General features: G+C 42.3%; 3 protein-coding genes across 5 annotated transcripts; 2 read left to right on the top strand and 1 right to left on the bottom strand.

The window, feature by feature from the left end:
• Positions 1 to 592: 592 nt before the first annotated feature.
• On the bottom strand, positions 593 to 6,940 carry evc (EvC ciliary complex subunit 1). The gene is made up of 20 exons (XM_086118186.1): positions 6,577 to 6,940; positions 6,384 to 6,497; positions 6,213 to 6,299; positions 5,284 to 5,510; positions 5,098 to 5,182; positions 4,725 to 4,823; positions 4,427 to 4,555; positions 4,187 to 4,348; positions 3,852 to 4,068; positions 3,364 to 3,512; positions 3,134 to 3,232; positions 2,830 to 3,042; positions 2,551 to 2,660; positions 2,103 to 2,304; positions 1,776 to 2,000; positions 1,553 to 1,688; positions 1,264 to 1,366; positions 1,071 to 1,197; positions 879 to 993; positions 593 to 814 (listed from the first exon to the last, which is right to left on the bottom strand). The coding sequence occupies exons 1-20, from the start codon at positions 6,754 to 6,756 to the stop codon at positions 663 to 665; spliced, it is 2,931 nt and encodes a 976-aa protein (XP_085974312.1). The 5' UTR covers positions 6,757 to 6,940; the 3' UTR covers positions 593 to 662.
• A 167-nt stretch (positions 6,941 to 7,107) lies between these two features.
• Positions 7,108 to 18,014, top strand: LOC147201581 (limbin-like). Of its 2 annotated transcripts, none has more exons than XM_086118185.1 (23): positions 7,108 to 7,670; positions 7,780 to 7,849; positions 8,095 to 8,270; positions 8,367 to 8,423; positions 8,498 to 8,684; positions 8,784 to 8,884; positions 8,995 to 9,060; positions 9,165 to 9,299; positions 10,605 to 10,744; positions 10,997 to 11,321; positions 11,395 to 11,634; positions 12,178 to 12,353; positions 12,471 to 12,630; positions 13,053 to 13,229; positions 13,362 to 13,654; positions 13,940 to 14,114; positions 14,327 to 14,470; positions 14,882 to 15,109; positions 15,609 to 15,802; positions 15,915 to 16,002; positions 16,089 to 16,264; positions 16,867 to 16,950; positions 17,137 to 18,014. In XM_086118185.1, exons 1-23 carry the CDS (start codon positions 7,443 to 7,445, stop codon positions 17,531 to 17,533), a joined length of 4,017 nt encoding a protein of 1,338 aa, XP_085974311.1. In that variant the 5' UTR covers positions 7,108 to 7,442; the 3' UTR covers positions 17,534 to 18,014. The 2 variants fall into 2 exon arrangements, with proteins under 2 accessions (XP_085974311.1, XP_085974310.1); XM_086118184.1 differs by having other exon boundaries at positions 7,109 to 7,670; positions 15,609 to 15,835.
• A 1,090-nt stretch (positions 18,015 to 19,104) lies between these two features.
• On the top strand, positions 19,105 to 21,603 carry cytl1 (cytokine like 1). 2 transcript variants are annotated; one of them, XM_086117869.1, is made up of 4 exons: positions 19,105 to 19,354; positions 19,438 to 19,482; positions 20,667 to 20,813; positions 20,910 to 21,603. In XM_086117869.1, exons 1-4 carry the CDS (start codon positions 19,208 to 19,210, stop codon positions 21,009 to 21,011), a joined length of 441 nt encoding a protein of 146 aa, XP_085973995.1. In that variant the 5' UTR covers positions 19,105 to 19,207; the 3' UTR covers positions 21,012 to 21,603. The 2 variants fall into 2 exon arrangements, with proteins under 2 accessions (XP_085973995.1, XP_085973996.1); XM_086117870.1 differs by lacking the exons at positions 19,105 to 19,354; positions 19,438 to 19,482 and adding an exon at positions 20,173 to 20,386.
• The last annotated feature ends 1,956 nt before the right edge of the window (positions 21,604 to 23,559 follow it).

Raw genomic sequence — 23,559 nt, forward strand, 5'->3', positions numbered from 1 at the left:
GCGTGATTCCTGGGCTAAATACAGTGGTACCTCTACTTACGAAATTAATATGTTCTGGAAGAAATTTCTTCACTAGAAAATTTTGTAAGTAGAAACGCGTTTTCCATGTAAATGCCCTAATCCGTTCCAAGGCCCCCAAATTTCAGACATAAATGTTTTATGAAGCATAAACATGCATCAAAATATGTAACAAATACATGTTACAATTACTTCACAATAAATGAGATTTATGCAAATGATGGTCATTTAACGTTTAACTACGCCCTCGTAGTTTTTTGCCCTCTTTCGTTCATGTTCTCTCTCAGAAGTGGTTTTTGCCACTCAATTTCAAAACAGCACTTAAAAGTAAGGTGGACCTTTTAGCTATCTATATTCACAGTATGTACACGTGAGGCAGCAACTTAGTGGTTAGCACATTTGCCTCACAGCTCTAAAGTTTTTAGCCACAAACATTCCTCGTTGAAGACACTAAATTGGCCCCATTTGTGATTGTGAATGCCACTATAGAAATTGGATGAATAAGATTCCGTTGTCTGAACACCTAAACAGTATAGTAGAAAAAAATAAAACGTGGAAAAATGCCCTCCAAAAATTAGTTCATCTTTTTTTTAATATATAAAACCCTATATCTAGTACCAAATGTATAAAAAATATATTTGCATTCAACTGTTCTGAGCTTCTTGCTGTCTTCTTTTCTTTTTTGTCGGTTTTGATGTGGCTGGAGTGACAACTGTTGGAGTCAGTGAAGGATTCAAGGCTGGATCTAGAGCTGGGTTCCGAGCAAGGAGGTCCATTATCGAGGTCATCTCTTCCCCTGTGGAATATGAATTCATGAAAGCCAACCAAAGACACAGCAGTATAAGCGTGCTTTCACCCACCAGAGAACATGGGCTTCCCTGCGTTGTCATCTTCATCGCTGTCTTCTGCATCCGGACTGTGGAGGGAAACCCGAGCCAATGCTGCCAAATCACTCATGAAGTTTCTTTCAGCCTCCTAATGGACACAACAACACAGCGCTCACCGGAAACTGATGAACATCTTTTTTACTGACCTGCTCTATATTGACTAACCTGCAGTCGACCATTGATCCTTTCAAAGTTCTGGTCCTGGGCTACTTTTCTTCGTCTCAGGTCCTCACACTTCATCTCCTGTTCCAGATTGCACTGCTCTAACATCTTCCTTTTGTGGAATTCAACCCTGAAAAAGAAAAGAAGCCATCAACTCGACTTCAAGCACTTCCAAAAACAGTGTTTTGTCTTGTACCTCTGTTGAAACCTAGCAGAGGCGGGTTTCCTCCCCCAGTTATCCAGCTCCCTCAGCAAAGCTTTGTTCAACTGACTGCCACTCGAGTCTTCCTCGGTCACATCTGTATGGACGTTATATGACAAAAAAGGTGATGCAAATTTGGTGCACTGCACACTTGCAATGAAGTTAGCGGTGAGTCTGCAGAAATTGTGGAATGTTTTTTTTCTCCCCCCACTATGACACATTTTTCTGTCAATAGAAATAAAGCTAATGTCGAATAATAATAAGAGTGGCGTGATAGTCTCACCAAGGTTTGTGTTTGACTGATGTGGCCGTAGTTTTTGAGCGATATCTTGTAATTGAGAATAGTAGGTTTGGACGAGAGCAGTTAGAGAATCTTTGGTCACGTATACGCTCTCAGAAGCAGCCTCTGTGAGATGGTGCTAAAGGGAAAACAAGAGTAAGAAATTCACAGTTAGTATGACAGGACTGAAAAGAAAGAATATCCGCAGTTCCCTGAGACGCAACACCTTCGAGGCGTCATCATGCCTGGAGCAGCTTTGTGATTCAGACAGCCGACCTTCCATTAACCGTAAGACGGCGAAGCTGAGGGCGTTGCCGAGCACCAACTGCGAATGGTTTTTAAGAATCTCCGTCCCCGTTTCCAGCTCAGACAGGAACTCCTGATGGAAACTGTGGCTCACCAGCTGACTCTCTGGACCCAGATGCTTTTCTGCTAGGCTAGCACTGCTCTCCTATATTGTTAGTGAGGTCACAAAAACAAAAATTCAAACTGACGAAACAATTCAAGATGCCCAATGAGGAATAGGTAATTGATTTAATAATGCGCCCGCCACCTTGACAGCTGAATCAACACACGGCGGGACTGTGGCGGGGTCTTGCATCAGCAGAGCTCGAAAGTCTCTCTGAGACAGAACCTTCAGTTTGGACAGCCTCATCTCTTTGAGCAAGTGCAGACAAAAGTGTCTGGCCATGAATTGGCGCTGCACGCTTGCCAGCAGATGCTCGTGTTTCTTGTCCAGCAACTTCCCAGCATGACTGAGAAAAGGACAGATTTGACAATAACATGATCGAGGTGGAGTCCTTCATGAAACGTCGGGTATTACAAACTTGTCACTTTTTTTTCCTTTTTTTTTTTTTTTTTGTTAATCGGTGTGCTAGTTCTTATGGATGCAATTTAACCCCATTCAGCATTCCAGATTATTAGCCGACACGATTGGAAGGATTGGCCCCCGGAACATGCCAAAAGCACCTCTCTCTATCTTACTGATCACTCGGTGTCACCTGTTCAGTGTGTAGCTCTGACTGACCACCATGGCCCGCAGGATTTCCATCTGCTGGTTCTTTAGATCCTTGAGGCTTGCATGCATCAGAGCTCGTGACTCAGTCCAGACCTGGAAGAAAGAAGAGTCAATGAAAGCTATTTAGAACAGACTAGAGTACTTTAACCCTTTCAGGGACAGCGGTTACTACAGTGGACAGCTGATCATGTGATCACGTTACAGGTTATTATGTTTAATTTCCCCCACAAAGAGAGACCGAAAGTACAATATGGTCTGTAACCTGCCGATCTTGTTCAATTTGAGTCTGTATCTGGTCCATTTGCAGTCCGATCGTTCTCTCCGTCTGCTGCTGCTGCGCGGCAAACCGCTGTTCTACGTCCAACCACAGCGCTTGACAACGTTCGTGAGACAGCTTGCACTGGGTGGTAACGGACATGCAAAAGATGTCCATGGCTCGTTCTTCAAGCCTCTTTGACCAGGTGCTGCGGAGTTTCTGAACAGAAGACATGTTGCGGTCAAAGTAATGGTTGTCTACATGAAACTGTGCATGAAGAGGAATACTGGAGCGTATTGAAAAGACCGACTGTCCAAACGTTGCAGAGGCTTTCAGCCATCCGGTCGTCCTGTTGTAGTTCCAGATCGCAAAGCTTTTGCCTTTGTTTTAACAATAACTCTTGGTACTCCTACGGGTAATGAATAAAGAAGAGGTATTTTTACAATTATTAGCCCCAGCTGATGCACTGCAGACCTCCACAGCCAGGTGCTTCGCATGCATATCATGTAGCAGTTAAGTGACATCCCAATATGTGCTCACCTTTGACAGCTGCTCTGGGTCACCGTGAGTTTGTTGTAGCTCCAGTAAACGACTCCTCTCTTTGTCCTGGCTCGTCCAAAGTTTTTTTCGCTTTGCCTCCATTTTGTTACACTTTTCAACCAGCAATTCCTTTGTTCTCCTCATGTAATCTGGATTGTGACAAAAAAAATAAATTAAACTGAGCATGACAAACAGGCAATGACAGTTTGTAAAGATGACTGTAAACCATTACCGGTATTAATATTTGAATGGCAATGTATGATGGTTCAAAACACAAGTTTAACAGCCCTTTTTTCTTTTCTTTTTTGCAGGTAATTAAGGGAAAGCGTTGCTGGTTTTATTTTGTAATCCACAATGTTTTTTAAAAAACATTTTTGTTGGACTTATTTAGTTCAACTTTGTTATCTATGATAAACTTGGCTGTCACACACACATTTTTATGATAACACACGCTATTCATGACAAGCACACGAGATGATTCATCCCACCCTCTCTGCATTGTCGAAGGCCCTCTGCATGCGCATGTTGCACTTGCGAAGGTATCGTTTCCATGCAGCTGAAAGTCAAAACATTCTCGCTGTTCAGCTGCTCCAGGGCCGTAGCCATCAAGGCCTGCCTCAGAGACGCTTCCTGCTGTACTAGGGCCGGTTGGGATTGGAGAAGACCCGTCAGCTCCTCCCACCATAAAAGCTTCTGGTGGATTTGCTTGAAAAGAAGGGCACCAAGGTGTTTATGTCAATCCAACCACTTGCTCCAAAAAAAAAAAAAAAATATATATATATATATATATATATTATACAATCGAGAAAGCCAACCAGCTAACCATAATTTGCGCCTCTTGAGCTTTCATGAGGTGATTCTCAACCAAGACAAGAGTCTGGTTGAGAGAAAGTGTACAATCATGTGCTTCATCCACAGTGAAACTGCTGGTTCTCTTCATCACATGCTGGCAGAGCTCCTCCACCATTTTGCTGAAACGTTTAGACTGCAAATACGATTGTCTATTACTTTCAGAATCGACAACCAATGTGGTTTTAATCAGAGGCTCTCAATGAATCCCTACCATTTGAAGGCTGCCTTCAAGAAAATCTTTTTGCGATCTTTCCATTTCCTCCAAAGTGCAAGGAGCATCAACACCGTCATCGCTGACAGCATGGCCCGTTGGCAGCTGTTTCGTTAGCTCTTCCACTTCCTAAAATAACAGTGCATGCATTCATACAGATTTAAGGTATCATGCAAAAAATATATATTTATAACTTTCCATCACCTTAATCAGTACATGAAGAAATATATTTTCCAAATACCAACAATTCTGAAATAATAACAGTATATATGGACTTTATTTCAAATAAAAAGTTTACCTTTTGCTGCATTTGAAGAAGGCGCTTGGTGAACTCTGCATCTGTTTTGTCTCTTGGAAAATGGCTGCAAAATATTTTTTTCACCATTTGAAGGAAAATCTAAGGCAGGAAAATGCAATAGATTAGAAAAAACAAAAACATTCTACCATACACTTCGCATCCGTAAAACATAATGTGGTGACTTGCCACTACAGTATATCATGTTCTTATTGGACTGCATGTCTTGCGTTATATAATTGTGCGACATAAGTCCTGGCTCCCAAATTTACATTTGACAGATGCTTTTCCATGTATCACCCATACTGAGCTTAGTTTGCGAAATGTGGTGGCGCCTCTTAATTGATGCAAGGGGAATAACATGGCAAACACTCACTAAATATTTTTCTTCCAGAAGTTGAGAGCAAAGCTGTTGTACATCCTTCAGGGCCAAACAATGGAGGTTGATCTTTGCTTCAAAACTGCAGCAAAAACACTAATTTACCAAGCTAAATGCATTCATACTCAAAGTTACATTCTGTAAATGTTAAGACTTTTTTTCTGAAAGCCCAGCAACACCTACCCCGTTTGTGTCAGAGTGTAAGAGTAGTGGGAGACCCTGACAAAGCTCTGGTTCTGCAGGTTCTTGGGGACTGATGAGGAGGAGATGAACTGGCTGCCGTCATCGTTGTCCAGCTCTTGGCTTAAGGACTCTCCTTCTGTGAAGGAGGATGACGAATCGTCCTTTGGCATTGTTGGCAACTTGGAGCATTCATGAAGAGACGGGTTGGATGCTCCATCTGCTAAAGGCTGCCACAAACATTGGAGGAAGCATTACTATGTCACTTCAATGCTTAACATTGCCACAATAAGACCCCGTTGATGTGATTCGGACATTATGATGCTTGCACAACCGCAAACAATAATGGAAAGAGGGTGCCGTTTGATCATCTAACAGGACTTTGGAATCATCCATCCATCCATTATCCTCACAAGGGTCGCGGGAGCCTATCCCAGCTGTCTTTGGGCAGCGGGTGGGAGACACCCCGAACCGGTTGCCAGCCAATCGTAGGGCGCACAGAAACGAACAACCATCCGCGCTCACACTCACACCTACGGCAATTTTAGAGTGTTCAATCAGCCACATTTGGAATGTGGGAGGAAACCGGAGTTCCTGGAGAAAACCCACACAGACATGGTGAGAACATGCAAATTCCACACAGGAAGGCCGGAGCCGGGATCGAACCCATGACCTCTGCACTGTGAGGTCGACGGGCTTTGAATCATGCAGTCAAGAAATGGCAACCAATGATAGATGAGATTCTGGTTTCCTCCTGGCTACAATCCCTGGATAAAGATGTATAGCACTTTTGTAAGTTAAATTTCCGCTTGAGGGGATAATTGTAATCAGTCAAAAATACATTTAAAAATAAGAATAAAGGATGCAAATGATTTGCTACTTTTGCAACATACACTTTTGGGCTTCATTCTGCATTCCAGTAATAAACTTACTCTATATTTTTGGTTGATGGGGTACACCACTTTTGCTCTTGATGCAAATGCTGCAACGTCATTATTCGTGGGTTCCTGCTTCTTCTCCTGTTCCATATATCATGAGAAGAAAAAACACACAAACACGTGGTTAATCAAATGCCAGTCCACTAAAGAATAGAAGTAAAATACTTTGTCACTAGCTGTGGCAGGCGGAGCCTCTTTTCTGTCGTTGCTGGCATGATCGCTGGTGTTGTTTTCCAATTCTCCATCATGAGATTCAAGAAGCCTCCTTGCATTGTCCCCCTGATGGAATACAACAAACGCGCAGAAAGTTGTAATCTGTTAAATAAAGGGAAAAAGTAGTGTGCTGGCGGTTGCTTACCTGTCTGGTGAAAATTAAAGTCTTCAGGCAGAACACATACAAAAGGGCAGCAGCTAATATTCCCGACAGTCCACCACAAACTGTAGCCACTGTCAACAGCCCTGTGTAGACGTGCAGCGACTCAACATAATTGACTAAAACGTCAGCACTGCATTTAAGGACTAAATCCTGCTCGGACATGTCTCGAGGGTCGCAGTTCCACACAAGTTTTCCCCAATAAAATCGGGATGTTGATGAAAACCTCACAACAAAGCGATGGTTACCATTGTTACCAAGAAAACATCCCTGAGATTATCTGTCTTTAACCGCACTCGGGCCTTGCTAGATCTTTACATGTTCGAACTACAATAAAATACAGTTTTTACGAAAAATGTTACCAGTTTAAAGTTTTTGACCAATCGGCGACAACAACATTGTTGCCTTCAAAATAAAATCTTCTGGTTGGTTTCGCGTCAAAAAGAGACACTACCTCACAGGATAGCGCTAGTGTGACTTAAGAAAACAAAAAAGTAAAAAAGTTTGTATGTAGACTGGCATTTATCCCTTTTTAGCCTTAGTTAGCGCAGAATGTGGGTCGTGGCGTTTTAATTTGAAAACCACAACGGGAACAGATGCTGATCTCGATTGTTTTGAAAACACGTCCTTCACTTCCCAACTTTTGGAACAGTTTGGGAAATCGATGATTGGGAAAATGGAGTGTTGTTGGATGTGCGGGGAGTCCCAAAGCCTGGATGTTGAGCAGCACGTATCATCCCTTCATCGGTTCTCCGTTTAAGCCACCTAAAAATATGGATTTTTCTTGTATTTCAACAGCAGAACCGACGCAATCACTGCCTTGCGGCTCTCCCGAGTGAGAGCCAAAACGGATGCTTCTGGTACAGTTGATGGCGGAAAAGGTGACAATATGGTCTATTTTAGTCAACCTCCAAGTGTCGTGTTTTTATCCGCCAAGTCCATCGTCAAGCGGGTGTCCCAACGCCATCCAAGGTCGGGGGCCAGGCGTTGCTTGCCCTGAACTTCTATGCAACGGAACACTACACGATACATGCTGGTGCTCATCGTTGCCTACAAGAAATTCGTGCAACAAGTATGGAGTGAGTAGCCCGTTGCCGAATACTGTATTTGATTGTTTGTGTCTGAAAAACAACGTTGATCTAACGTGTCTAATTTGCATTATTTTTTGTGTCTTTTACATGGGGGCAGAGCATTTCCAGCTACTCTGAAACCAAACACATTGGAGGGAACCCACCAGGATTGCAGCTGCATACACACTGTATGTAAACAAATGTTCAATAAATGTACAAAATATACACCTAGGTCATGTTTTGTGATCTGTCTATTTCTGAAAATGTGTCCGTGAGCGAGCTGACATGTAGGTATTTTTACAAGCGCATCTTACAGACATATTAAGACACCCGGTAACTGTTTCTCATTGCGGAAAGAAACAATTTATGCCTCCTTTTAATTGGTCAAGCACCTTAATGTTAAAAAGAAATCTTGCACGATGTGACATCATAGGTAAAATGGATTTCCAACATGCATATTCTGCTGAGAGGCCTGTTTTTTCATCTGCTTCTCCTGACCCGTGGGCGCACTCCGTCTACACGCCCTTCAGCCACATGAAAGCTATTTTCCAATTTCGGGATCGCAGAAGCTCACTCACCAGATACGATCCTGGCCACACTCTACCTCAGGTGATGCTTTGTATCATTTCTCACTCAAGACTGTTCCTGTCCATTCTAAAATAAATTTGTATTGATCATAATTCTATGTTGTGAATATTTCTGCAGCTTCAGAGTTTGACACCTCCAGCAGCCTTTAAGGTCAAGTTCCTCAAGTGTGCACAGGTATACATGTATAATATATAACCATACCAGTCTGCTCCTGAGAGTCAGCATCAACTCATGTGACAACACCCCAGGTGCTGGCTGAAGCGGACCCTCCACAGCTGACATTCTTCTTGCTGATTCACAACCTGAGCCCAGAGGGTGGCACCAACCTCTCTCAGGTGGCCATCCGGGACTCCATATTTGGGATAGTACCCCTAAAAACTGAAGGCCGGGTTGTGGAGAGAGGATACCAAGTGTTTGCCATTGATTCTTTATCTGGTATGTCTGACGTTTGGTTCATAACTGTACAGTACATGTCATTTTTAACATTTTATCTGTGCAGCAATTTTTTTGAAGCTTATTATTTAAACTTTTCAGCTGGATCCCAAATGATTCTCAATTATACAGCTCAAATAAGAAGTCATAAGAGGGGAGTTCTGGACCTTCCAGCATTTCTCACCTTTTCTAACTTATCACAGGTAGTTTCGAGTGTGCCATTTCTGTTGCCGTATCGTGAGACAGACCTGCTCTTCCACAAATGATTATGGAATAACGACAATCGCACTTTCTTTTGCCGCTCGTTCCACAGAACGATGTCAGCATGTTTGGGCCATTGACAGCTAATCTAACACTGCGGGTTAATTCCACAGACAGGGTAAATTGTACTCCTTCGTGGTAAATAAGCGGCTATTTTTATGATACGGTACAGTACATGCTGTATTTTAAACTTGCATGCACTGTTGTTTTGTCTTGTTTTAGATTTATCCGAACCATGGTGTGCACTTTGCTGGATTTATTGGTGGTTTTTTTGTTGCTTTGGTGCTGCTGTTGCTGGGCTTTCTAGCCATGAACCTGATTGGTCCAAGAACCAGACTGCACTTTCTTCAGCAAAGGGTGAGCATTGACAGTCCTCATAAAATGAGTAGAAACCATCCAAAGTACTTCTATTTTAACTTCCGTGAGCTTGCGTCATCATTTGAGACAGCAAAGAGGAATTTCAAATCAAATTCACGTTTCTATAACAGACCTCTGAGAAGTCACGAATTAAGCCAGTAAATAACTATATTTTGATATCTTGGGCGTACTTATTTTTTAATTGGTTTTTTTATGATAATACGGAACCCACAAATCCACTATTTATCAAATTAAATACGATGAAATTTTATGACCTGGTTGACTTTAAAATCGCCCAATTAATGTACAAAGCACACAATAACCTGCTCTGCCAAAACATTCAGAAGTTTTTCGAAATTCGAGAAAGCAGCTATGATTTAAGAGGTACCAACTTATTCAAAAAACTCAAAACAAGAACAAACATCAAGCAAAGAAGTGTATCTATCAAAGGTGTTAATCTGTGGAATAATCTCGAAACGGACCTGAAAATGAGTAAATCGCTTGCTGAGTTCAAAAACAAATTCAAAAAAATAGTACTACATCAATCAGAGTTAAAATGATAAATTCAAAACATTAAATATAATGATAAATCAGAACTAAGTTGATAAATAGAGAAAGGTATATAAATATCCATTATGAATACAAGAGAAAATTGACACAAGAGTGTCAGGGTGTGGAAGTATATAATCCCGATACAAACCAAAAGTTGTAAAAATATCACGGTTAAGGGTAAAGTATGAGCCTTAATGGAGACTTCTTTCTTCTTACTTTTTTCTTTTCTGATTGATATAAAAATGATTTATTAGATACAATCACATAACGGGGTAGGACTAGATACGTTTTTTACTTCTTCCTACTCCCTTGAACATAATAACTGTGTTGAATGAAGATTGATTTCTTTTTACTTTTTTATCTACCTTATTTTCTGTCAAATTATTACTGTATATATGTTTTATGTTCAATAAACAAACAAACAAACAAATAATACATTTGCAAATTCATAGAACAGCCCTGTGATTGGCTGTCAACCAGTTATGGATGTGCAGCGCCAGTTGGCCAAATTATATATATTTACATTAAAAATGAATTTCGGTTAAAGCACTGTTGTCGATTTAACCGTTACAGAAGCATACAAAACGAGTTCGGTCATTTCTAATGCTGTTAATTTAGGGCATCTTACAATGGGTGGTGCTTTATTACATTTGTTAAACCATGTCTGAATCTAACATTTTCACGGAGTTAAAAAAATATATATATATTTGTAACGTTCTGTGCATGAGTATTTGTTGTATATTCGTACCTCAGAAAAACAGAGGTGATCCAGACCCAGAGTATGCAGACTGCGATATGACGGAGACCGTTAAAGATGAGGCAACTTTTGAAGACAGGATTGTTGACATTATGGTGCTGGAGGAACCGCCGAACATGAACCAGGCACTGGAAAAGTAAGGGAATAAACCATTCACATGTGTTTACATTTTAAAGCAATTTTCTCATAAAACTATAGAACTGGAATAAATGAAATAGGAGGTCACTTAAAATATGTATTTGATCCCCTGATGTGACAAGCGTGTTGGCCACTGCTACCCAGGAGACAACCCATTTCCTTCAGGGAATCTGTGTCACCCCCCCCCCCCCCCCCACTCCCTTAATATTTTGTGAAACACATCTTTTTCTGTTCATTTTACCCACGTTAGCCTGGAAATGTCCACACTCCTGCACGCCACCAACAACTTGGAGGCCACTCGGATTCAGATCTACAAAGACGTTCTGTCTCTCCTGTTGGGAGGCCTGCGATACCGCGGCCAGGTCAGCCTCCAGGCTCAGCAGAGACTTCTCAGCGTGCTCCATGGGCAGTTGCTGGGTATGGAGGGTCGGCTGAAGGAGGAGCGAGGTGCCCGCATGGCTGCGCTGGCGGGCAAGTGTAACCTGGAGACCCGGGAGGAGATGGAATCAGAGCATCGCAGGGCAGCTGCAGAGAAGGCCCAGGCTGAGCTGCTATGTCAACATGCAGAACAACAGGTTGTGACAATGGATGCCGTAGTGTGTAGATGGTTCCTTTCGTTTCAATTCATTTTATTGTTGACTTCACTAGGAGCTCCTCCAATGTAGCGTCCTCCTGGAGAAGCTTCACAAGCTGAGCCAGGCTCACCTGCAGCGCAGCTTGCTGGTCCGCCACGAAGAAGCCTCGGCGAAGGTCCAGAGGCAGATCATTGAGTGGCGTCGGGTGGAGCTTCATAAAATCTTCTCCGAGGAGCTGGAGGAGGCCACAAAGATGGGCGAGTTGGAGAAGACCGCTGCCGGTAGTCTTCAGCACAGTTACTTTCAGTGTCAGGTGAGCAACCTATGTGTTCACAGTGGTCATCAATAATCACACAATGTAGATCACAAACAGATTCATATTCTGGCCAAATATTTGACATTGTATGTTCACTTTAATTGCATAACTTAAGGAAAGGTTCAAAGAGACTAGTATGTTTTAGAATAGTACAAACGATTACGTGAATTCCTGGAAGATGAGGCATACATGAATCATTTTCATCATGTTAAAAAAAACAAAAAACAATGTGCAGAACCATCGACTCAGACTTTGTCATTCTATAAAAACATCGCAGATGCTGTCACAGAATGAAATGTCAAATGCACAACATGAAATAAAAACAGAATAGATTCTAAAACGCAGATGAAAAAAACCCCATCTGTATAGTAAAATAAAAGCACTCAATTACATTACTTTTTATTTTAGTAAACTTATGGATTGTTTGTAGTCAGTTTTTAATAATACATCTACATCATTAAAGCCTGCAGTGATTCTGGCTTTAATTTAAACACCAGTCTATGTTCATCTTTTGCAAGTACATGATCCATCTGTGTCCAGGATCTGTTGGAGGAGACTCTGGATGTGATCCTTGCCAATTGGCGTTTTGTGCTTGCTGAACGCCATGCACAGCGGAAGTTCCTGTTACACAGCCTGCACAGCCTCAACAGTCTCCTTTCTGACACCTTCGCCAGCACCTCCAGCAATTTGGACAGCATGTTCGCACACATCAGAAGGTCGGACGGACTATTACAATATTACCATCTGTTAAGACGCATAATTGTGTTGCGTTGTGATTGTGCCAAGGTTAGCAGAAGCTAATGCATAATATTGAAATTTTTATTTTCCACCAGAGGGAGCACGGTGTCTGCTGAAAAGCTGACTCAGCTCCAGGAGAAAGCCCAGAAGGACCTGGTGATGGTGAGGCAAAGACTAGATGATGCCTTGAGCCAAGAGAAGCGAGCAATGCGCTGCGAACTTGTCAGGAAGCGGAGGGAGCTCATCTCTGACATGGTTTGGAACATTGTTTATTTTCATTCATCCCCTGTCTTGCAAGTACTGCACTTTAGTTTCAGCGTCCACACGTATGCATTGTATTCTAAGGTGATCAAAGTAAAGATCTGTCCCAAAAAAAAAATAATGTCATATTTAGTTCCATGAGAGAACTTTTAACGTTACAGTGTGCTGTATGCGGTGCACTCGGATGAGAAGACTTCACAATGGTTGCTCAACATTATAAACTGCTGTTAGTGTGGCAACTGAATCACAAGTGACTATGAGAAGTTTTTAAATCCGCACATGCACGTTTTCATTACTGTTGGTTTGCGTTCATTTAATGTTGCGGCCGGTCAGTAGACAATAGCTTGGGACTGCTATTGCTTCCTTTCTCTCCGAGTATACTATACCGTTGTAATTTGGTGTCCTCCATTCTTCAGCTCAGGGTCCACATGCAGAGACAGAAGGATTTGTCTGGTCTGTCAAAGAATCAAGATGGCAGCATAGAAATAGCCCAGCATCTTCACTGTTGGCGGGATTTACTAACAACTCACAGCTTGGAGCTTGCTGAACTCATCAATAACTTAGACGAGGAGGCTGCAGCTGACATTCGCAAGGTACAGTAAAACTACGGTACTCGACACGCGCGCACACACACACACACACACACACACACACACAAAATCGTCCCAATAAAATATACAGAGGGTGCATTCAGTAGATTGCGGCTTCCCCTGTCTGTCGTCAAGGTGACCATGCGTGTAATCCAGAGCTCCATGGCAGATGTCAAAGCCATTCAACCCTCGACGATGCATGGCCTGCTCACAATCCTGCCGCCAAGCATGCAGCACTCACTGCTGCAAGTAGAACCAGAAGCAGGCCAAGGAGGGAGCACTCTCCTGCAAGGCCAAGAGATGCTGCACCAGGAAGGCAAAGTAGCCTTGCACACTCTCAGCACCACGAGGGAGAGTCTGAACAGAGCCATGGAGAGGGAGCTGCAAGAGCAGAAGGAGCTCAGGGCTCACTGCAGAGCTTTCTTCAGGTTAGGGTCGCAATGAGGCGATATGGCGCCAATTAAGATGGAACGTTTCTGGAAAACCTGAATGTTGAATTTTTGGGAATGTTCCATGAGAATTGATGGGAAGTAACTGAGAATTGTGGGGAATGAAATGAGCTTTTTACCTGAAGTAGCTTACCTTGCCCACATGTAGGGGCATTACAGTAAATTTCTACTTCTGTCAATTGCAAGCACTCGAACCATGCAGTGTACCGTAAATCCAGCCTTCGTCGCACTTAGCCTGATTGTCCTCGTCTGTGTTCTTGTCAGATCATTGTGCTCATCCCAGCTGACTCTCTCTGGCGACGAGCGACTGGCGATGAAACTTGAGTTCCAGAAGTGTCTCTCTGTGATGGATCGATGCCTAATGCTGCCTCATGCTGTGTCCAGAACCAAAATCCACACCTGCCTCACAAATTGGAGGAAGGACAGTGAGCAACAAATGGTGAGGACATCATAAGCACGATAAACTTGCTTCGGTGTGTTACTTCTGAAGTCCAGTAGTTTAGATTTTACATTTTCTCCTGTTTGCCCCCTTAAATATGAGGTCGCTGGACGAAAGTGCACACAGAATGCTTTCATTTCTGATCCCAAAAAGACATCAGCCCAGGATTCCTTTCTAAACTGCAAGTTGGCCATTTTGTTCTTTTATTGCAGATAAATCCACATTTGAATGGGAAAGCCGGTCAGAAAAAACAAGCCACATCCAACCTAGTTCACTTCCGGAAAACGCTTCATGACCAGATCCAAATGTTGGAAAAGGAGAGAACAAGGGAGATGGATAGCGTTATTATAAACAAGGTAAGAGAGAAAAGATCATTAATGTGCGCTTTCTTTGGTTTGGTGATGCTCTTATTTTATGACCCGTCAACACTGGCTCAAGCAGAGAGACAACTGGAACGCCACCATATGGGCCGAAGTTCCGGAGGAAGTAACAGACCTGCTTGTACAGTTTTGGGAAACCTCTTGAGAACATTTTGGAGTGTGACAAAATTTGTGAGGTCAGCCTTGTTCACGATCTGCGTTACTGTTCTGGTTACGTTGTCACATTCTCTCATGCCAAAGTGATCCACATCGAGAGCAAAGCGTGGGTGATTATTAAGAATGTCAAAATATCTGTTAGTGTCGTGTGTGAGTGTTCTGTCTGAGATTTCTGGTCTAAATGGATCACGAGTTAATCTGAGGTGAAGCTTGCTGAACTGTACCCTGCAGGTAGAGGAGGAGATGAAAGAGGAGAGAGAGGACTACTTGCATTCGCAGGCCGACAGTCTGGCGATGCAGATGGCTGCCGTTCACTACCAAAAGGCCGAGAGGAGGAACAAAGTCTTGGAGACGTCCAGAGCGCTGCACGCCCTGCACAGCCTGCTAATTCATCACCTTCGGGAGACGAAGAATCTGGCGAGACAAGAAATGGCCCAAAGTATACAGAGGCACTGCCTGGTAAGGGGGATTTGATGTCAAGTTTAATTGGGGCATTTTATTGCTTCGGCCAGAGGCTTCCTCCGAAATTGTGGTTGGTTAACCAAAATATCAGAAACAGCATGATGCAGTGTACTTCTCCACCAGTGAAAACATGTAAACGAATCTCTCTCTCTCTCTCTGTGTATAACCTTTTTCTTTCCTCACACCATGTCAGACTTGCACCGTATAATATCCTGTTTCAAATATCCTCCTTTCCCAATTCCAAAAAGTCCAAACATCTTACATTTTTGAGAATTTTTTTTTAATGCAATTAGTTGACATTAGCTGGAACGATTAACTCAATTGACTCTTTCAAACCGGGAGATTCTGTCGACAAAGTACTGGATGCGTGACGTGATTTATCTTTTGTTTTGCCTTTCAGCAGTTGTTATATTTAGCTCATATTGAAAATAAGAGCATTATGATATTTACCATGACACTGTTTTAATACAGCTGTTATGGGGTTGTTTTCCTGCAGGGCCTTGAGGAAGCAGAACGTCATCTCCAGGAGGAGACTGGTGAGCTGGACCGTCTGGAAACGGTTCATTGGTCAAATCAACCACACACAGACGACGCTGATGCGACAGAGGAAGGCCGCGAGGAGGAGCAGGAGCTGTTCGGGCTGAAACAGGAGAGCCGAATGACATCCATCCTCCAGGAGGCTCTCGATAGGTGCGATCAAGTAATCACAGCATTGACTCTCAGGTGGGTCTGCGGCGGTCTTCTGGGGCACTACATCCTTTTGTTAATTCCGTTTTTAAACATTTTAAAACGGATGTATCAGATTACAGGAGATGACGACGGGCAATCAGACGATGGAAGATCTGAGAGAGCAAATGGCGCTCAAGAGACTTTATTCCAACTGCGACCAGGTTCAGACGCTTTTCATAGGAAGGCAGCAAAAAAGGATGTGCGTTTAACGGCAAAGTTCTTCTCTGTGGTCACTTCTGTATTTCAGGACCTGCTTTTCGCATCCGAACTGGTAAAACAGTGTCGCGTGCCTGTTGAGGTTCTCCTTGAGCTCCTGCGCCTGCTGGTCCCCACGATCCCCGAGAGTGAACTTCTTTCTATCACCGATGCCCTCTGTCCAAAACAGAATCTTGGTTCCTCATCCTCAGAGCACGAGCATTCTGGGTGAGCATGAGGATAATCATCATTATCTGTCATTTCACTTGCAATGAACTGAAATTAGAACGCATTACATATCAATTGTGAATATTACTTTTGAATGTATGTCCGAAAATGTCAACACACATTTTCGGCCGGTGCAACATAAATTCAAAAGGAAATAGGTCTGCGGTCAACTCTGCCCATTGGCCGAAATGCAAACAAAAAATGCTGTGTCATTTTCCGAGAACCAAGGTGAAGGGATGAACCACGAGAAATTGTTTGAGTTGTCATTCGGTCAAGTTTGGCCCCGCCTGAGTTGGGATTAAATTACTGCTGACTAAGGTCTCATGGATAATATGTTTTGGATCTGAGAAGTAAAAGCAATCAAGGGATGAATAAAAAGGCAGTGTTTTTCTTGTCTTTCCCACGCTTATACTTTTCACACGCCAGTTACTTTTTTTGAAGTGCTAACATTTTACGATAAAGTTGTAAAACCATTGTTTTTGTTATATTAAAGGGGAGTTTGTAAGTTAAAAAAAAACATTTAACACGGTGGCAAAATTGGTTAGAATGAATCCGCTTTATCCAGTTCCAGCGCATGACTGACATAATGACTCTCTGACCAGGGCTAATCTGCATCTTCCTGTCAGACTGAAGGAGGACCTTGTACACAGAAGTATGCCGAACATGCCACATGTGGAAGGGGAAAGGTGAGTAAGCAGCTGCCAGATTAAGACAGCTCAACATCAAGGCTAGTTATCAGCTCGGGGGTCATGAACACCGACATCCATGATTCTTTTATGCGGTGAAATATGCATGTCGTCAAGAGGCGCCTATGTCCGAGTTGAACGCATGTACGCCGCGGCCTTTAAAACAGCAGCTCCTTTGTACTCTAGATCTCAGAGACTCCAGGAAAAGAGGCAAAGCCTGATGGAAAGACTTCTGCCCAGATCTCGTCTGGCACTTGCGGAAAAAGGAAAGGAGGATAACTTTATGAAGGAAAATCTGCCTGGGTATAAATCAGCCATCGATGAAAACACACAGCGGCACAGTGAGGCTCCCAGCCAAGGCGACGCAGAGAAAAGGAATGAAACGCGCCACAGCTCAGCAGAAGAAGACATGCTTCCAACCTCTGCAAATGGGGAAGTGATCTGTCAGGCCTCTGGTGAAAGGCTGTTTGTCTTTCGGGATCCACCTCAATCCCACATTAGTATTTGCTCTCCAAAGAGAAAAAAGAAAAGGAACTTTCTCAATTTGAAGAAAGGCTGTGTGGCTCCAACAACCCAAACTTGACATTTACTGGACAGTATGTCATCATTCATTGTAAGAATTAACATCATAATAAACAGTCCGAGCCAAAGGTTTTGCTGCTTTAGCATTTTTAAAGAAGACATTTTAAATGTTTTCTTTATTTGACTTAAACAGTGCTAATAAATAGATAACATTGGCACCTTTCTAAAATAATGGTCGATATCATTTTGCCATCAAAATGATGCTGGCCAACTCTTTAAAACCCCTTCCATTATTTTTAGGAAGGCGTATGACGCGACGATATATTTTACACAAATAAAAGTGTCATGGCAATTTCGAGAAAAAAACCCTCATTCCTCCAAAATGCAACTGATGTCACAATCCTTAAAATTTGAAGTAGTACGGTTAGTGAAAAACAAGATTAGTCATTTATGATGTTGCCATTTTGTATCTCGTGTACCATTGCCGTCTTATCACTCCACTTTGTATTTCTTTTGTATAAAAGCAGCTGATTTGAACCGTTTCCATCATCCAGTGTGTTTGTTTTGTTTTGCATTGTTAAAAGCAGCGTGATGAACAACAGACGGGTGAAACGTTGTAACTATCATTTCCAACGCCTTACAAATAGATTTCGAGTGAAAAGAACAAATTACCAACAGCCAAGTGGCAGGCCAATGCCAAATGCTCCAGTATAACAAAGCTTGCCGACTTTGCATTTGAGGTTTTGTGGTTTGGGTGGAACACCTACGCAAGGGTGCCTGCATGTCTGCGAATCCAGACAAAAAAAAATTTTGGAACTTAAAAAAAGAAATAAATAAATTCCTGGATCATAATAGTGTTTACTGTACTGTGAAAGGTCAGATGCATGCCATATGCAGATGTTCTCAACAAATAAATTACCCCTTTGAAAACTTAGTGATTTAAAAAAATAATAATTTCAGAACATTTGGTGATGGCTTGCCTCAACCATGAATAAAGTCTTTATCTTAATTTAGCTTTGCTAGACTTTCACTGGTGCGTACTCATACAGTTCGAAGTCTTATCTGCTATCATTGGCACAAAGTATTACCAGAATTAAACACAGATCTGATCGGTTGCATCGAATCGGTAAATAGTTTGCATTTTTATCCAAAATGGGTCATCGGTTATAATGTCGTAATTTCCTGATCGATCAATGACGTCATTGATCGATCCGCAAACCAGAGTAAGATGCTCCACTCAACGCAATCTCGTTCACGATTCATATAAATGATTTTACATAACCTACCGTACATATTTTTCCCACCACCTCATCTCTGCATGACTTGGCTCATCTGTTCGTTTCAAAATTCAAAGATGAAATTTTATCCATTCCTAAACAGGAAACTTTTTCTCGGCACTGTAAAATGACTTTTTCATTTTTCAGTTTGACTTCTCTCAGTTTGCAGATGATATTTTTAAAAAATAAATAAATAACGAGTTGTTTTGGGGAATTGATGAACATGACTCCAAGCGTGTGTCCACTCCAAGTTAGACCACTTAAGATGCGTGCACTCGGTCAAAATATTTTCCTTGGCATCGCTACGGCTCTACGTCATCCCCCACATCCTTTTTTTTTCTCAATTCCGCCATTTAAAGTGCAGCAAGTCGCCCTCCGCTTTGTTACTGAGCGTCCAAGCGTTGCGCACACATTTGGAGCAACCAGCGAAAGTGCAACGGAGTTAGATCGTGGCGAACATGAGAGCCGGATCGGCCATCGCGTTGTGTGTCTTCAGCTTTGTGTGTCTGTCTGACTGCGCGCCTCCGACTTGTTACTCCAGGTCGCTGAGCCTGAGCAAGGAAGTGATGAACCTGTTGGATAAGATCCACACTTACCATCGAACGGTATGCGCACCCAACTGTGTGGCCTTGGCACTTTTTTTGTGTGTGTGGTTTCTCATTTGTGTTGTCTTCGGTTGTTTTGCCAGAAAACTTGTGCTGAGGTGCTACCAACCATCTTCCTTGATGTTCATGTGAGTTGTATTACTTGTATGTACACCTGCGCCATCTATTACAGAGGTTATCGAACTTTGTGGGTACAGCCACTTTTGCAAGGGAGAATTTTCTCGATTAACGCCCGAGTTGTTTAGTAGAAACTAGAAGCCTTGAGGCACAACTTGAAGCAAGGAACTTGAAGCAAAGTAATTTAGTTGTCTACTGTGTGAAATGTGCTAAATAAATGCTGCCTTATCTTGCCTAAGGCAAATTCAATAAAATTGAATTCTGTATTTATCGAGGCAGCGACCGGTTAGCACATCCCCCACACAAAGCGGAGGTGCAGGGTTCGATTCCGGCTCTGGCCTTCCAGTGTGGAGTTTGCATGTTCTCCCCGTGCCTGCGTGGTTTTTCTCCAGGTACTCCAGTTTCCTCCCACATTCCAAAAACACGCGTGGCATGTCAATGGAACACGCTAAATTGTCCCTAGACCGCAGGTGTCAAACTCAAGGCCCGGGGGCCAGATCAGGCCCGCCAGATCAATTTATGTGGCTCGCGAAAGCAAATCATGTGTCAACTTGCTAAAATCTGGACCGACATGTCAAATATTTATATGTAATAAATAATGTTGAGATTATGCAATAATTCCGTTACCCTGTTTACACTCACTTGAACAAACTATTACAATGGACTTGACTGATTTCAAAACTAGTAATTTATTAATTTGTTGTGTACAAGTAATAATTTTGTGGTTTCACTGTCATAACAGCCCTCCGATGCAACTCCAAATTGGCCCACGACTAAAATGAGTTTGATACCTCTCCCCTCGATGTCATTATGAGCGCGAATGGTTGTTCATATATGTGTGCCGTGCGATTGGCTGGCAACCAGTTCAGGGCGTCCCCCACCTACTACCCGAAGACAGCTGGACCCGCGACCCTTGTGAGGATAATTTTGAAGTCTGTTGTTTAGGTTTTACAATTTTGATGATTGTATGTTACAGCTGAATTTTCTTCTGTGAATCTGCATAATATTGAGTTTCACTTTTTGAATTGAACGACTGAAATAAGGAAAATGACAATTTTGTAAAAATCATCTCATTTGAGTTGGGCCAGTCCAGTTTTTGTATTTTGGTGGTTATGGGTTCGTAATTAAGTGAAGTCAAGTGTGAACATGCCTTAGTTGACGCCATTGAAAGACTGCGGTGGCTTTATCCTTGTAGAACTCCTGCATCACGACCAAACTCCGCGACTTCCTCTATGTGCTTCTGAACCATCCCAGCCAGTATTGCAGAGAGCGACCCAGGATGGTGCTGCTGAAAACAAAAATCCAGAACTTGTATGCCATCATTACAAGAATTTGCTATCGGGTGAGAGCGTCTCAAACTTCTGCAGGAGACTCTTGACTCACCGCTAGACTGTTTTGCCACTTGGACGCGACCTCACGTCTTTATTGCTTTTGGCAGGACTTGGTGTTTTTCACAGACGACTGCGAGGCCATCGACACTGGACACAGCAGGCCTCACTATGCAGAGGACAGACTTCAGCTTCTGCAGGAGGAGAGCTAAGCAACACGAGGAATCGCCCGAAAGCAGCCCGCCGGAAGAAGCGATTATGTACATAAACACCACGCCCTGCATTGTATTCACTCGGAAGCGCCGCGGCACGCCGCGCTGACTCGCTCGCGCACACTCGCGTTTAGTGGAACATGCGTGCAGGTTACATTCCTGCAAGAACGGCAGAACTTTCCACAGGAAATTTGCCGAATGCCAACCGCGCCGACGCAAACCTTGAAATAATAAACCAGTAAGAGATGCTTGTGAGTGGGGCCCAAGCCTCTTGTTTACGTAGCACGGCTGATCAAAGCTCTGTGTGTCATTAAACGAAATGGGCTGTGTTGCCATAACGCTCTCTCTGACTGAACACGTCTTGAAGGAGCATGACCTGCAACATTTTGGCGACATTTGTAAAGTTGTCGCAATCCAGCACTGCTTCAAAGCAAGCCACGACTCTTTGTACTTATTCAACTATGGCATAATATTGCAGATAATGACATCGTGGTTTATCCGAACGTTTTTGTCTTTTGCCTTTGTGTTGATTATATACAGTATATCTCTTCTCCCATAAACAACAGAATAAACTTTTAGTTTTACCATTAAAGCCTGGTTGATTACCTACCTTAGCTAGCATTACATTTTGCGGGGTGGAGGGCTAGAACTAAATCATCATGGCACATCTTCAGGGTTCCCACGGGTCCTTAAAGTTAATAAATATCCATAAAAAAAGAAGTTGTAAAATTCTGTTCTTAATTGTCCTTAATTCTCAGGGAAAGTTTCTAAAATCCATAAAAATGTATTTTTATTTGAAAATAAATTGAAGTTTTATATTTTCTAAATTAGGCATAAATAAGGCACCGAACGCCCTACATGGCTCTCCCCATTGCTCCCTTGTTGCTCAACGGTTAATTTAAATTAAAAAAAAAATGCATGAAGGGTTACAGGCAAGAATCGTAAAATCACAATACCGTTACTTGCCACAAGATGGTGATGCTTGTCAGCATTTGTCACCTCAGGTTTGGTCCAAATTGTGCTTTTCACTTTGACATGGACTTTCAAATCATCTCATGAATTAGTTGGATCCCAAGTCATTGCAGTTTCACAACATCTCGAAGAACCATTTTAAATAATGATGAAATTACACACGATGTTTTGAACGTTTATTAAAAACGCCGCTTCGTTTTTCTTATGAGTAATCTGCCACAATAAATCCAATCCCAATTTGATTCAGTGTGTGTAAAAAAATGAATAATAGTTCACACAACAACATTCCCACCAGTTTTTTAAGAATGTGTTTAATGCTATGACACTTGTCTCTATAAATATTTCTCATGTAACTTGAAGTCCTGTTAACTGTCTGTGTCCTATGTGTTATGTTATTTTTGTTATTTTGACTTCAAAATGGCGCCGCGAGAGTGGCTGCCTTTCCAGCAGCTCCTATATTTTGTTGTTCTGCTTCTTCCTTTCATAACTTTGCTGCTGTGAATTGGGAATTTCTCCATTGCGAGACTAATAAAGGTTTTCTTATCTTATCTTAAAACAGGCACGTGAGTTGCTCATAGTCTTACAACTCTGATTTAAATGTGCCTTTTAACCACATGAAACTGGTGAACTCCTCTAATGAAGGAACCCTGCCAACACCAAAATGTTAGTGAGAAGCATGAGGCTTGTGAAACAAAACCAAAAATAAAGAAATAAATAGCGGCAATAAAATGTAATTGCTGTACTTATTGATCATCATTACAGGGCTGCAGAACCACATTATTTTGTATCATTAGAGCAAAATGAGACTAAAACGTTCAGTCAGCGGGCGTCCGGATAACTTCCAAATTTAATGTTCTGTGACCCTGCACCAAAAATGTTAAACGCTGGATCATAAAACATTAAAAACTTTGCCCGGGGGGAGGTCACAGTAATCACTCTCTGCTTTGTTGAAATAAATGAGCTTATAAAGTACAGATCAGAAACCTATTTACATTAAAGGATCAGTGATGCACTTTGTGATTCACTTCTGCTTTATAGGGCTTTCAGGCAATTTTCCATCACATTAGGCACTTTTTATTGCATCTTAAAAAGACGCGTTGCCTCATTAGTCGACTTAAGAAAATGTTTTCCCTTAAAAGAGATGTTTGGAAACGATGCACTCGAGTTATAATTACGTTGCACAGTAAAATGTTTAATCCACAGACGCTGGAGTAGTCGACTGAAGCTGTGCCTCCTGTCGACTGTAAAGATGTCTCCAAAACGCCATAATAATCAACGGGAGAGCTCTGTTATTTGTATGTGTTTTTGTGTCAACTTGACATTCTGGCAGTCTTTAAATATTCTCACGGTGGTGACGGCTGTGGCTCGATGACGGCGGTTGGTAAAAGTCAAGTGGAAATAAAAAGTCTACACACCCCTGTTCAAATGCCCGTTTTTTGCGCTACAAAAAAATGAGATCATGATAATTCCGTTTTGAACGTTTTCCACCATTAACGTGACCTATAGCTTGTTCAACTCAGTGTTTTATTGTTGGTTTGTTTTTTTTCCAGCCTTTTTGAGAAAGGAAGTCAAAATA

Source organism: Hippocampus guttulatus, chromosome 8 (assembly GCF_054856545.1).
Source record: "Hippocampus guttulatus isolate MCC_2025c chromosome 8, RoL_Hgut_1.0, whole genome shotgun sequence".
Classification (NCBI taxonomy): domain Eukaryota; kingdom Metazoa; phylum Chordata; class Actinopteri; order Syngnathiformes; family Syngnathidae; genus Hippocampus; species Hippocampus guttulatus.